Source organism: Ranitomeya imitator, chromosome 1 (genome assembly GCF_032444005.1).
Source record: "Ranitomeya imitator isolate aRanImi1 chromosome 1, aRanImi1.pri, whole genome shotgun sequence".
NCBI classification, from domain to species: domain Eukaryota; kingdom Metazoa; phylum Chordata; class Amphibia; order Anura; family Dendrobatidae; genus Ranitomeya; species Ranitomeya imitator.
This window is the reverse complement of record NC_091282.1, coordinates 402917736-402931071: the sequence shown is the minus strand read 5'-3', so window position 1 is coordinate 402931071 and position 13336 is coordinate 402917736. Positions and strand designations below refer to the sequence as shown.

Below are 13336 nucleotides of genomic sequence, written 5' to 3'. Positions count from 1 at the left end.
GCGTATATTCATTACCTTAATGAGCAGTACCACGTGACCACTGAGCACAGGAAGAGAAGCAGGCAGGCGCTGGCGGCCGGAACAAGATGCAGTGCCAGCAGGTAGGTGCGTAGGATGTTTTGTTTTGCTTTTTTCAATAGGAAACATGCACACAGGGATAGGAGATAAGGAGGCATGCATACAGGGACGGAACGGGGGAGGCATTCATACCACGACAGGGAAGAGGGAGCCATGCACAGCAGGACAGGGATGAGGGGACAATGCATACCCTGCTTATACTCGAGTCAATACGCTTACCCAGTTTTCCTTGGCAAAAGTAGCTGCCTCGGCTTATACGGTAACTTTTAACTGCCTTTTGTCAGCAGCGCATACCCAATGGTTTCCCGAGTCCCCCAATCAAGTGATAGAGAAAAAAAGTGGTAAGTGATTGCAGCACAGCCCCTTATTGACTTCCTAATTACAGGCTGGCAATAGACGATAATGGGTAGTGAGTGCAGTCCCAGCTTCCTGATAGTGCCTCATTTGAGAATCCTCTCAAACGAACAGTCACAGGAACAGAAGTTAAAAAAAAAACCCGCATCTAGGGGTTATCAGGGTAGGGAAAAGTGTAAGACATTTTATAATAAAGATACTATATATCTTCAAATGGACATTTTAGGTATTGGACCATCCCTTGAACTCTATAAACTAAATATATTTCCACTGTTGGAGGAAAAAATAAAAGGTAAGCAAAATTGCATAGATTAACAATACTTTTGTACAAAGTGCATACCATTTCCATGATTTCTAAATGAATTTATGATTTGTCTGACTGACCTGAACTGCATAGTGTTTGGGTAACTGTATTTCAGCTTCTTCTTCCAACAACTCTTCATCCTCCTCTTCATCTTCAGGGTCCAACTGCCCAGCAGGAGGCTCAGCGCACATGATGGGGAAAATCGCATTGAGAATCTGAGGCAGCAGCTTTTGCTTCAAGATGGACTAAAAAGGTATATGTAAACATGAAAAAGCCATTTAATTCAAGAACAACACAGTGATACTCATCTTAAAAGAGGCTGTCCATTTTGTAAGCCTCCTCTTCTTAGGAAGGATCCTTAGTGAAAAGTATATGCCAGGGTTTCCCACAAGTGGGACACCCACAAATACCTACTGATCATTAGATGTCTACATAACCCCAAGATATGCCAAGTCCTCCAAATTCACTATTCTGGCTAACAGCCAAATCTCTAAAACATCACATTCCATTTATCAACACAGAATTTCCTTATAATACACTAAGCCAATCTGTTTAAAGGGAATCAGTTACCACATTTTTACTCGGTAATCTGAGGGCAGCATGATGCAGGGACCGAGCTCCCGATTACAGCATTGTGTCACTTGCCAGTCTGTTAGCTGTAATTTTGATACAACAATAAGAAATTAAATAGTAGATCAAGTCTACTGATCGCCAGCGGGCCTTCCTTTTACACTAAGCTGGGTTATGAAGAGGTATTGAAAAAAAACCTGTGTGATCAATAGAAATAACTTACAGACCTATGCAAACTACGGTAAATGTTCTCTGTAACGTGCAGACTGTTGGAATGAAGACGACTATTTAATACATTACCATATGCATGGGAATAAGAAAACTACACGGCATTGCCCACATTTGTTTTAATTGCACAAATTACTTGTCAATTTCCCATTTAATATGATTGCCATTCCCTAACTAATGTAATAGAAGTTATTCAACCAGCATACAACTCACTTTGCTTTTCAGTTTGATGAGGACGCGAATACAGTAAAGGGATTTCACACGGAGGTTGTCAGACAGTGATGTGTTTATGGCGATCTGCAAAAGAAAAACAGAGCAAAGTCACATTTAATGGGAACTGGTCACCAGAAATAAACGCTATTAACCTGTAGATATGCGGTTAATCTGCATGGTAACAGCGTTATGATGCTGTCCGGCACCTGCACACAACTGAATGCAGTGGGTGAGAAAATGAACTTTATTTTCCCCGCCAGCATTAGGTTTTCAGTCATGGAAGTGTGGGCGCCATGGGTTCAGTCACCGCTCTCAGAGCAGCCGCTGTAACCGTGCCCCCGATCCTCACTAACAGCTGGCCTCAATGCAGAGCCAGTGTCAGTCAGGGCAGGGGGTGCGGTTACAGTGGCCGCTCGGTAAACTCACTGCGTGGCTGAACCCATGGCGCCCCAGACTCCATGACTGGAAACGGAATACTGGTGAGGAAAATAAAGATCATTTTCTCCCCAATGCATTCGGCCTTGTGCAGCCGCCGGACAGCATAATTACGCTATTAACCTGCAAATGGACAGCGTATCTGCAGGTTAATAGCATTATTTCTGGTGACAGGTTCCCTTTAGGAGAAATTCTTGGCATATTTTTTATCTATGATTAGCATGCACATTATGAAAGCTATATTCAAAACGCGTCCATAGGGTTTATTAGCCTGACAGGGATTTTACATTCCTAGTACTACACTTAAACGGTCAATGTCGATATTATGCTGAAAGAAGTGTATGTTTTACAGAAATATTTGGACAGTGATTGAATCTTCGTGGTTTGGGTTCTGAATGCCACCATTTTTTATTTAAAATGAAACAACCGAGATGCAATTAAAGGGTAAACTTTCAGATTTATTTAAAGCGGTTGAACAAAAAAACCCTGAGAAAAGTTTAGGAATTGCAACCATTTTTATACAAAGCCTTCTCAAAGCACAAAAGTAATTGGACAAATAAACTTTACCATAAATAAACTGTTTATTTTTAATACTTTGTAAAGAAGACTTTGCAGGCAATAACTGCCTGAAGTCTGGAAGCCATGGACATCTCCACACGCTGAGTTTCCTGTTTTGTGAAGGTTTGGCAGGCCTTTAGTGCAGCTGACTTCAGTTGTTGCTTGTTTGTGGGTCTTTGTGCCTTAAGTTTTGACTTAACATGTAAAGTTCATGCTCGATGGGGATGAGATCAGGTCATTGATTCAGCCATTGCAGAATATTCCACTTATTTGCCGTAAACTCCTGGGTTGCTTTCGCAGTATGTTTTGGGTCATTGTCCATCTGTTCTGTGAAGCACCATCCAATCAACTTTGCTGTATTTGGTGGAATCTGAGAAAAAAAGTATTGCCCTGCACACTTCAGAATACATCCGGCTGCTTCTGTCTTCAGTCACATCATCAATAAACCCTAATGACTTAGTGCTGTTGGAAGCCATGCATGCCCATTCCAACGCACTGCCTGCAACATGTTTTACAGAGGAAGTGGTGGGCTATGGATCATGAGCTGTTCAAAGCGTTCTCCATTTTTTTTCTTCTTCCCATCATTCTGGTACAAGTTGATCTTCGTTTCATCTGTCCAAAGAATGCTTTTCCAGTACTGGGCTGGCTTCTTTAGATGTTTTTGTTAACGTCAATGTTGGCCTATTTTTTAAGTATGATTAATGGTTTGCACCTTGTGGTGAACCCTATGAACCCCTCAGGAAGTCTTCTCATTATAGTAGACTTAGATACTGAAATACCTACTTCCTGGAAAATGTTCTTCACTTAGATGGATATTGTGAAAGGTTTTTTCTTCACCAAGAAAATCATTCTGTGATCATCCACCAGTGTTGTCTTGCGGGGACATCCAGGTGCTTTCGAGTTCCAAAGCTGTTGATTTGGCCACTCTTAACATTTCTGCTATCTTTCTGATGGATTTCTTCCTTTATTTTTTCAGCCTAAGGATGGTCTATGTCTCTTCTACTGAAAGCTCCTTTGATTGCATGTTGTGAGTTCAAAGCAATAGTTTCCAAATGCAAATGCCACACCTGGAAACGTCTCCAAACCTTTTGCCTGCTTAACTGATGATGGATTAATGAGGAAGTAGCCTATGCAGCCCACTAAAAAGAGCTTTTAAAATAATAATCCATGTACTTTTGGTCCCATTAACCCCTTAATGACCGCCAATACGTCTTTTAACTGACCTGAGATATAAGAGAATAGCCTCCCCATACAGATGACAATCCAGCATCTGTCGGTTGTACACTATAGCTGACAACTTGCTGTACCAGCCACGATCAGTAATTGCACCTTCTAAATCTGTTTAACCCCTTAGATGCTGCTGTCAATAGTGACTACATCATAATAAATGGTTAACAGAGTGTGGGGGCTTCTTCTTTATCCCAATTGGTGCCCTCAGATCATGATTTTGTTGTCCTGATGTTTGCCATGGCAATTCATGACCAAATAGCGGCCTTAGAGTCTGTCGGCTGTTGTAATCTGTTCAGAGGTTAGAGGCATTTAGGTGGTAAAAATACACATTTTAATTTCTGTCATGCCACTTTGCATTAATTCCTGTAAAGCACCTGAAGGGTTAATAAACTACCTGACAGCAGTTTTCAATATGTTTAGGGGTGCTGTTTTTAAAATGGTATCACGTTTGGGGGTTTCCTAGTATATGGGACCCCTAAAGTCACTTCAAACATGGATAAGTCCCTAAAAAAATAAATTTAGTAAATTTCTTTGAAAAAATGAAAAATTGCTGCTACACTTTTAAGACTCCTAAAATGCTAACAAAATAAAATAACATTTTACAAATGGTGCTGATGTAAAGCAGACATGTGGGAAATGTTATTTATTAATGGTTTGCTGTTGTATGACTATCTGGATTAAAGGGATAATCATTCAAATTTAGAAAATTGCTAATTTTTTAACATTTTTCTCAAATTTTTGATATTTTTTATAAATAAATACAAAAAATGTTGAACTAAATTTACCATTATCATAAAGTATAATGTGTCATGAAAAAACAATCTCAAAATCACTGGGATTTGTTGAAGCGTTGCAGAGTTATTACCACATAAAGTGACACTGGTCAGATTTAAAAAATTTGGCTCGGTCACTAAGGGGTTAAACAGATGCAGCTACAGTTGAAACCAGAAGTTTACATACACTATATAAAAAGACACATATGCATGTTTTTCTTAAAATCCGACAAGAAACCTTTCCTGTTTTAGGTCAATTAGAATTACCATAATTATTTTTTTAAAATCAGATTATTTTTATTGATTATTTGATTTTATAAACAATTACATAGATTATAGTACCAACAAAATAATCTTAATAAACAAGTTTAACCCTTAAAGTCTATATATACCTGCCAAGTTAGTCTACGCCAAACAAAGTTATCAATTTTGCCAAAATGAAGATTTTCCCCAAGACAGGCGACACGTTCTTAAATACAGGGATTACACCAAAGCTAGTATTGGTTGTGTGTTCACAAGCAAACATGCTTACGAACAGAAAAATAATTGATATCTATACATCCTCAAGATACAGTATTTGAAGAGAATCTCTCAGCACGATTGTGCACAGTAAACTACTGGCAGGTTCTCTTTAACCCCTTAAGCCCCAAGGGTGGTTTGCACGTTAATGACCGGGCCAATTTTTACAATTCTGACCACTGTCCCTTTATGAGGTTATAACTCTGGAACGTTTCAACGGATCCTGGTGATTCTGACATTGTTTTCTCATGACATATTGTACTTCATGATAGTGGTAAAATTTCTTTGATATTACCTGCATTCATTTGTGAAAAAAATGGAAATTTGGTGAACATTTTGAAAATTTCGCAATTTTCCAACTTTGAATTTTTATGCCCTTAAATCACAGAGATACGTCACACAAAATACTTAAGTAACATTTCCCACATGTCTACTTTACATCAGCACAATTTTGGAACCAAAATTATTTTTTTGTTATGGAGCAATAAGGGTTAAAAGTTGACCAGCAATTTCTCATTTTTACAACACCATTTTTTTTTTTTTTAGAGACCACATCACGTTTGAAGTCATTTTGAGGGATCTACATGATAGAAAATAACCAAGTGTGACATCATTCTAAACACTGTACCCCTCAAGGTGCTCAAAACCACATTCAAGAAGATTATTAACCCTTCTGGTGCTTCACAGGAATTTTTTATTTTCCCAAAGGTACCAGAAGAAATTGTACCCCAAAAGTTGTTGACCAATTTGTCCTAAGTACGCTGATATCCCATATGTGGGGGTAAACCACTGTTTGGGCGCATGGGAGAGCTCGGGAGGGAAGGAGCGCCGTTTGACTTTTCAATGCAAAATTGACAGGAATTGAGATGGGACACCATGTTGCGTTTGGAGTGCCCCTGATGTGCGTAAACATTGAAACCCCCCACAAGTGACACCATATTGGAAAGTAGACCCCCAAAGGATCTTATCTAGATGTGTTGTGAGAGCTTTGAACCCCCAAGTGTTCCACTACAGTTTATGATGCAGAGCCGTGAAAATTTTATTTCCCCACAAAAAATTATTTTTTAGCCCCCAGTTTTGTATTTTCCCAAGGGTAACAGGAGAAATTGGTCCCCAAAAGTTGTTGTACAATTTGTCCTGAGTACGCCTATACCTCATATGTGGGGGGGGAACCACCGTTTGGGCGCATGGCGGAGCTCAGAAAGGAAGGAGCGCCATTTGGAATGCAGACTTAGATGGAATGGTCTGCAGGCGTCACGCTGCATTTGCAGAGCCCCTAATGTACCTAAACAGTAGAAACCCCCCACAAGTGACCCCATATTGGAAACCAGACCCCCCCAAGGAACTTATCTAGATGTGTTGTGAGAACTTTGAACCCCCAAGTGTTTCACTACAGTTAATAACGCAGAGCCGTGAAAAAAAAATTGTTTTTTCCACAAAAAATGTTTTTTTAGCGCCCCCAATTGGACCCCAGAAGTTCTTGTCCTATTTGTCCTGAGTACGCTGATACCCCATATGTTGGGGTAAACCCCTGTTAGGGCGCACGAGAGAGCTCAGAAGGGAAGGAGTACGGTTTTAGTTTTTCAACGCAGAATTGGCTGGAATTGAGATCGGACGCCATGTCGCGTATGGAGAGCCCTGATGTGCCTAAGGCTACTTTCACACATCAGGCTTTTTGTTTCAGACACGGATCCTTTTTTTTTTTACGCCGGATCCGTTTTTTTCACATAGAGTTGTATTAGCACCAGATTGTGCCTGATGGCCAGACGTTTCATCCGTTTTTTTGCCGGATCCGTTCAAATAGCCATTTCCGGCGGACAGAGAAAACGTCTACTGCAACCTTTTTTTTTTTCCTCTCTCTCTCTGCTAAGAAAAAGGATCCGGCGAATCAGTTTTTCGCTATTTACGTCGGATCCGTTTTTTTAAACATTAGCCGGATTTAGCCTGAAACAAAAAGCTTGATGTGTGAAAGTAGCCTAAACAGCGGAAACCCCCATTCTAACTGAAACCCTAACCCTGACACACCCCTAACCCTAATCCCAACCGTAAATGTAATCCTAACCCTAACCCCAACCCCAACCATAACCCTAGCCCTAACCCTAATGGGAAAATGGAAATAAATACATTTTTTTTATATTTTTCCCTAACTAAGGAGGAGATGAAGGGGGGTTTGATTTACTTTTATAGCGGGTTTTTTAGCAGATTTTTATGACTGGCAGCCGTCACACACTTAAAAGACGCTTTTTATTGCATAAAATATTTTTTTGCGTTACCACATTTTGAGAGCTATAATTTTTCCATACCTTGGTCCACAGAGTCATGTGAGGTCTTGTTTTTTGCGGGACGAGAGTTGACGTTTTTACTGGTAACATTTTCGGGCACTTGACATTTTTTGATCGCTTTTTATTCCGATTTTTGTGAGGCAGTATGACCAAAAAACAGCTATTCATGAATTTCTTTGGGGGGAGGGAAGGGGGGGGGGCATTTATACCGTTCTGCATTTGGTAAAATGGATACAGCAGTATTCTTCGGGTCAGTACGATTACAGCGATACCTCATTTATATCTTTTTTTATGTTTTGGCGCTTTTATATGATAAAAACTTTTATATAAAAAATTATTTTTACATCGCTTTATTCTGAGGACTATAACTTTTTTATTTTTTTGCTGATTACGCTGTATGGTGGCTCATTTTTTGCGGGACAAGATGACGTTTTCAGCGGTACCATGGTTATTTATGTCCGTCTTTTTGATCGCGTGCTATTCCACTTTTTGTTCGGCGATATGATAATACAGCATTTTTTTTTTGCCTTTTTTTTTTTTTTAACGGTGTTCACTGAAGGAGTTAACTAGTGGGACAGTTTTATAGGTCGTGTCATTACGGACGCGGCGATACTAATTATGTGTACTTTTATTGTTTGTTTTTTTTATTTAGATAAAGAAATTATTTATGGGAACAATATTTTTTTTTCTTTATTTAGGAATTTATTTTTTTACACAACTAAATCTATTTTTACTAAATTTTTTTTACTTTATAACATTGCCACAGGGGGAGCATCATGTTATAAGGTCAGATCGCTGATCTGACACTTTGCAGAGCACTGTGTCAGAACAGCGATCTGACATGCAGGGCTGTAGGCGCTTGGTAAGCCACCTCCCTACAGCTGACATGTCCCGACTTTGATGCGGGCTCACCGCCGGAGCCCGCATCAAAGCGGGGCTTCTGACCTCGGACGTACTATCCCGTCCGAGGTCAGAAAGGGGTTAAAAAGCTGAAATAGCCAAACAGCCTAGTACAGTTATTCTGAGTAGGACCACAGATGCTACCCTAGGGGTCACCAGCCACTGTTCCCATATATTTTTTAAAAAAAATTATTGAGTTTCTTTTAATTTAAGTACCTCTCTCCAGGCATATGGAGAGCTTTCAATTCCTCCAATGTTGGGGGATTATGGTCTAACCAGTGCAATGTTAACAATTTCCTGGCCAGAAACAGTATTCTCAGAATGGCTGTAGTCTACCCCCACCCCCAGAAGGCCCAGTATGCACACCCTAGGATCAAGTTGTATGTGTATGCCGAATACTCGTTTAATCAGGGAGGTCACCCCCACCCAAGTAGTGGCCTATATCAACACATTCCCATAGCACATGAATCAGATGGGCCCCATTCATACCGCATCTCGGACAGGAGTTTTCAGTCTGAGACGCAATTTTAAACAATATATTAGGTGTCTCATACACCCTGTGAATAAGGAAAATTTTGGGACATTCTCTGGGACTCAGATAGAGATAGTATAGGTGTTTTTTCTAGTATTTCATTCCATTGTTCTTCAGATATAGGGCCAACATCCTCTTCCCACTTTGATCTGACCAACATGGGATGCTTATCTAGATATAAGGGTAATAATATCCTGTAAATGGAGGAAATGAAGCCCTTCGTATTAGATGCTGTAGCGATTAAATCTATGATATAGTGATTAGTGATATCTACCTTAGTAGTCTTAATTTGTGTCAGGAAGGCATGACGAAGGTGCAAATACTGATAGAAGGCTCTATGTGGAATGCCAAACCCAGAACAAATCTGATCTAAACTTTGTATTAATCCGCCACGTATTTGCCATTCACCGAAACCCTCTAGTTTAGCACTGTACCACAGAGGGGAATAGTTTGTGAATCCCTTGATAAGTAGAATATCCTTGCCCCTATCCCAGATTTAATTGATCAAATTCAGAGTGTGAACCGTTGACTCATTTTCTCTGAGAAAACCAGGCTCAAGAGCTAATAGTGGCATCTCCCATTTAGTGCCCTCTGCAGTGGTCAGTTGTACCCCATCCCTGAAACTGTTGTAGCTAGGAGGCTATGATGTAAAACCAAGCGTTTGAAACTGCTAGGCCCCAATTATCCTTTCCCTTTTTTATGAAAGAAAGACATAGGAATCCAAATCGGAGTATTATGAAGAAAATAAAGAAGTTGTGGCATAATCATCTTCCCACTGGAGATATTGGGAGGTGACACCATGTATCCACCTTAGACCTAAATTTTAACAGCTACATTATGTGAATGAAAGTCCTGTGGGTTAGTAAAGACTATTACCCCCAAATATTTTAAAGAGTTTAGGATCAACAGGCATAGGTACCAATTCTCTCCAGTTAATTAGAAGGCCCAACCATTTCCCATATGCTTTAATTATGTCTATTACTAGCCCTATAGAAGGGCCTAGGTCCCCCCAAAAAAGAAGCATATCATCACGCGTATAGATAGATTTTCATCTGACCCACACCAAAAGCCAGAGATTGCAGGATTATTTTGTATCAAACAGGCAAGTGGCTCTATGGCTATTGAAAAATGAAAGGGTGACAGGGAACAACCCTGCCGTGTTCCACTTCCCAGATCAAACAATCCCGATATATGACCGTTAACCCGGAGTTTTGCACAAGGAGAACTATAATAAATGGATCATTGAAATAAATTTATTACCGAATCTCATGCCCTTCAGCAGAGCCCACAAAAAGTTCCATTCAACGCTGTCAAATGCCTTGGTGGCGTCCAAGGAAAGGATCGCCCTTGTTCCCGTGGATTTTGAACTAAGCTGAATTCCCATATATAGCCACCTTATATTATTTGAGGTGGACTTGTTTGGTATAAATCCAGTTTGATCATCGTGCATTACTCTTGTAATCACCTTGGATAATCTATTTCCAAGCAGTTTGACATCAGTTTGGAGGAGGGAGATGGGTCTATAACAATCAGGCAGCAGTGGATTCCTTTCCAGGTTTCAATATCAAAACCATCACCGCCTCTTTCATAGATTCAGGGAGGTTACCAATTTGAATACTTTCTTGAAAAACTGCCAGTAAATTTGGAAGCAATATTTCTTGATATGTTTTGAAGAATTCCCCTGGTAACCCCATCTGAGGGGTCTTCTCATTTTGGACGCTTGAATGGCCTCCTTCAATTCCTCAAGTTCAATTGGTTTGTCTAGTATATCCCGCTCTAGATTTGATAATTGTGGTAATGAAATAGTTGCTAAAAAGTTCTCTATTTCTTCTGAATTGGTGAAGCTTCTAGAAGAATAAATACTAGAAAAATAATTATGCAGAGTCTGGAGAATATCTCTATCCACTGTAATCACGACCCCAGTGTCAGAATAGTCTAGAAATGTATGATAACCCATTTTGAGCTTTAAACAATGGTTGCTAGACAAGTGACCCACACTTTCACCCTTTGTAAAATATGTCTGTTTTGCAAAAAAAAAAAAAACTTTGTGCAGCTAGTCCCAATAGGTGATTTTTTTCATTTCATTTAAGTTTTTCAGAATCTTTCATATTTTCCGCAGTACTAGTCCAGGGGTTTGATATAAATTCTGATTATGCTAGGCCAAACTGCTCTTGCAACTTTTGGGTATATTATCTTGTTTTAGTTTCAGTTTATTAATTTCACCAGTAAAGAGCCCTCTAACAAATGCTTTCACAGCATCCCATACTATTAACCTCGAAGTGGAGTCCATATTAATGTTAAAGTATTTATGCAAACGGTCATGTAGAGAACCCCCATTAGTCTGAATCCAAAATGGGTTTAAACACCATATGTTCTTTGTGACCAAGCACTCCGTGCTTATGGGAGAATAATCAGACACGGACACGGTTCTTGGTAAATATTCAACCTCCTTTACCAGAGACATCACATGCACATTTCCAACCGCCAAGTCAATTCTGGATAACGAATGTCAAGGCGTTGAATAACAAAAGTATTGTATGATATTGGGGTGCCTAGTGCGCCAAATATCTATCAACTCCAGCTCTGATAGAACTCTGGATGGAGAGGTCCGTGAGGTTGACTCAGATATGAATTCCTGTATGAAATTTATCCCAGTACGGGTGTAAATACATATTGAAATACCCCATCATGACCAAAGGCAAGTATGGAAGTGTGGAGGAGAGAGTATTTTTTAGCACCTCCCTGGAATAAGTTGGAGGTATATAAATGGCTATTGTAAGGATTGGGGTGTTATGTATAGCACAAAATATAGAGACAAAGCGACCCTCTGAGACTACCATGACTGATGCACGTGAACAAGATGGCCCTATGAACCAGAAGACACTCACTCCTCTTGAGTGCGTGCTATAGACAGAATAATATTCAAATGACATCCAGGACCTATGCAATATAGGGATTTTTATGTGTACTCATCGTAAAATCCTTTTCTCCAAGCCACTCATTGGGGGACACAGGACCATGGGTGTTATGCTGCTGTCACTAGGAGGCTGACACTAAGCTGAGACAAAAAAAGGTTAGCTCCTCCCCTGCAGTATACACCCTCATGCTGGCTTCCAGAGACCCAGTTCAGTGCAAAAGCAGTAGGAGAATAATACCAAAAATAGTAAGTAACATTAGAGTATAACATGTCCCAAAAAAAACTGTCAAAAACTGAAAAAGGTAACAAGCCGAACAGGCAAACAGGGTGGGTGCTGTGTCCCCCAATGAGTGGCTCGGAGAAAAGGATTTTACGGTGAGTACACACAAAAATCCCTATTTCTCCTTCGCCACATTGGGGGACACAGGATCATGGGACGTCCAAAAGCAGTCCCTGAGAGGGAAACAATACAACCAAATAACTCCGTGTACCATCTGACTACAAATGCGCAACGGCCGCTTGCAGAATACGTCTGCCAAGGGCCGCGTCCGCCAAGGAGTGAATGTAGACATTGTAGTGCTTTGTGAAAGTATGCAGGCTGGACCACGTTCCGCCTTGCAAACCTGCTCCGCTGTAGCCTGGTGCCGGATGGCCCAGGAAGCACCCATTGACCAAGTGGAGTGTGCTCTAATCCCCGCCGGGATAGGTCCGCCCCTGACTCAATAGGATTCTTGAATAGCAGATCGAATCCATCTGGCTATCGTGGCTTTAGACGCAGCCAAACCCTTTCTGTGACCCTCCGGGAGAACAAAGAGGGAATCGATTTCCTGAAAGGAGCCGTTCTGGAAATGTACCTCCTAAGGGCCCGTACCACGTCCAGGGTGTGAAGGGCTCTTTCAACCCTGTGTTTTGGCTGCGGGCAAAAAGAAGGGAGAATGATGTCCTCGTTAAGGTGAAAAGTTGAGACCACCTTAGGAAGAAAGGCCGGAGATGGGCGAAGGACCACCTTGTCCTGGTGGAAGGCAAGAAAAGGGGCCCGGCAGGATAAAGCGGCCAATTCTGATACCCGTCTGATGGACGCCACAGCTACAAGGAAGGCAACCTTCCAGGAGAGGACAGAAAGTGGAACGTCCTGAAGAGGCTCAAACGGAGGTTCCTGAAGAGCCCCAAGGACCAAGTTGAGATCCCAGGTCTCCAATGGCATTCTGTAGGGGGGTACCACATGGGAGACGCCCTGAATGAAAGTCTTGACTTGAAGGTTGGCAGCGATCCTACGTTGGAATAACACGGATAAAGCTGAAATCTGACCTTTGAGGGAACTCAGCGCCAAGCCGGAATCCAAACCGGACTGAAGGAAATCCAAAATGCAAGGGATAGAGAAAACGAGCGGAGGGCGACCACGGAGTCTGCACCACGAGAAGGTGTTCCAGGTGCGGTGGTAGA

General features: G+C 41.0%; 1 protein-coding gene across 1 annotated transcript in view; it reads right to left on the bottom strand.

Annotated features, from left to right (window-relative positions):
• IPO4 (importin 4) overlaps positions 1-13336 on the bottom strand; it is a 320435-nt gene that overhangs the window by 221894 nt on the left and 85205 nt on the right. The window contains exons 9-10 of the mRNA XM_069762452.1: positions 1748-1831; positions 817-981 (exon numbers count right to left, since the gene is read on the bottom strand). Coding sequence (XP_069618553.1) covers positions 817-981; positions 1748-1831 — 249 coding nt within the window. The remainder of the gene's footprint in view (positions 1-816; positions 982-1747; positions 1832-13336) is intronic.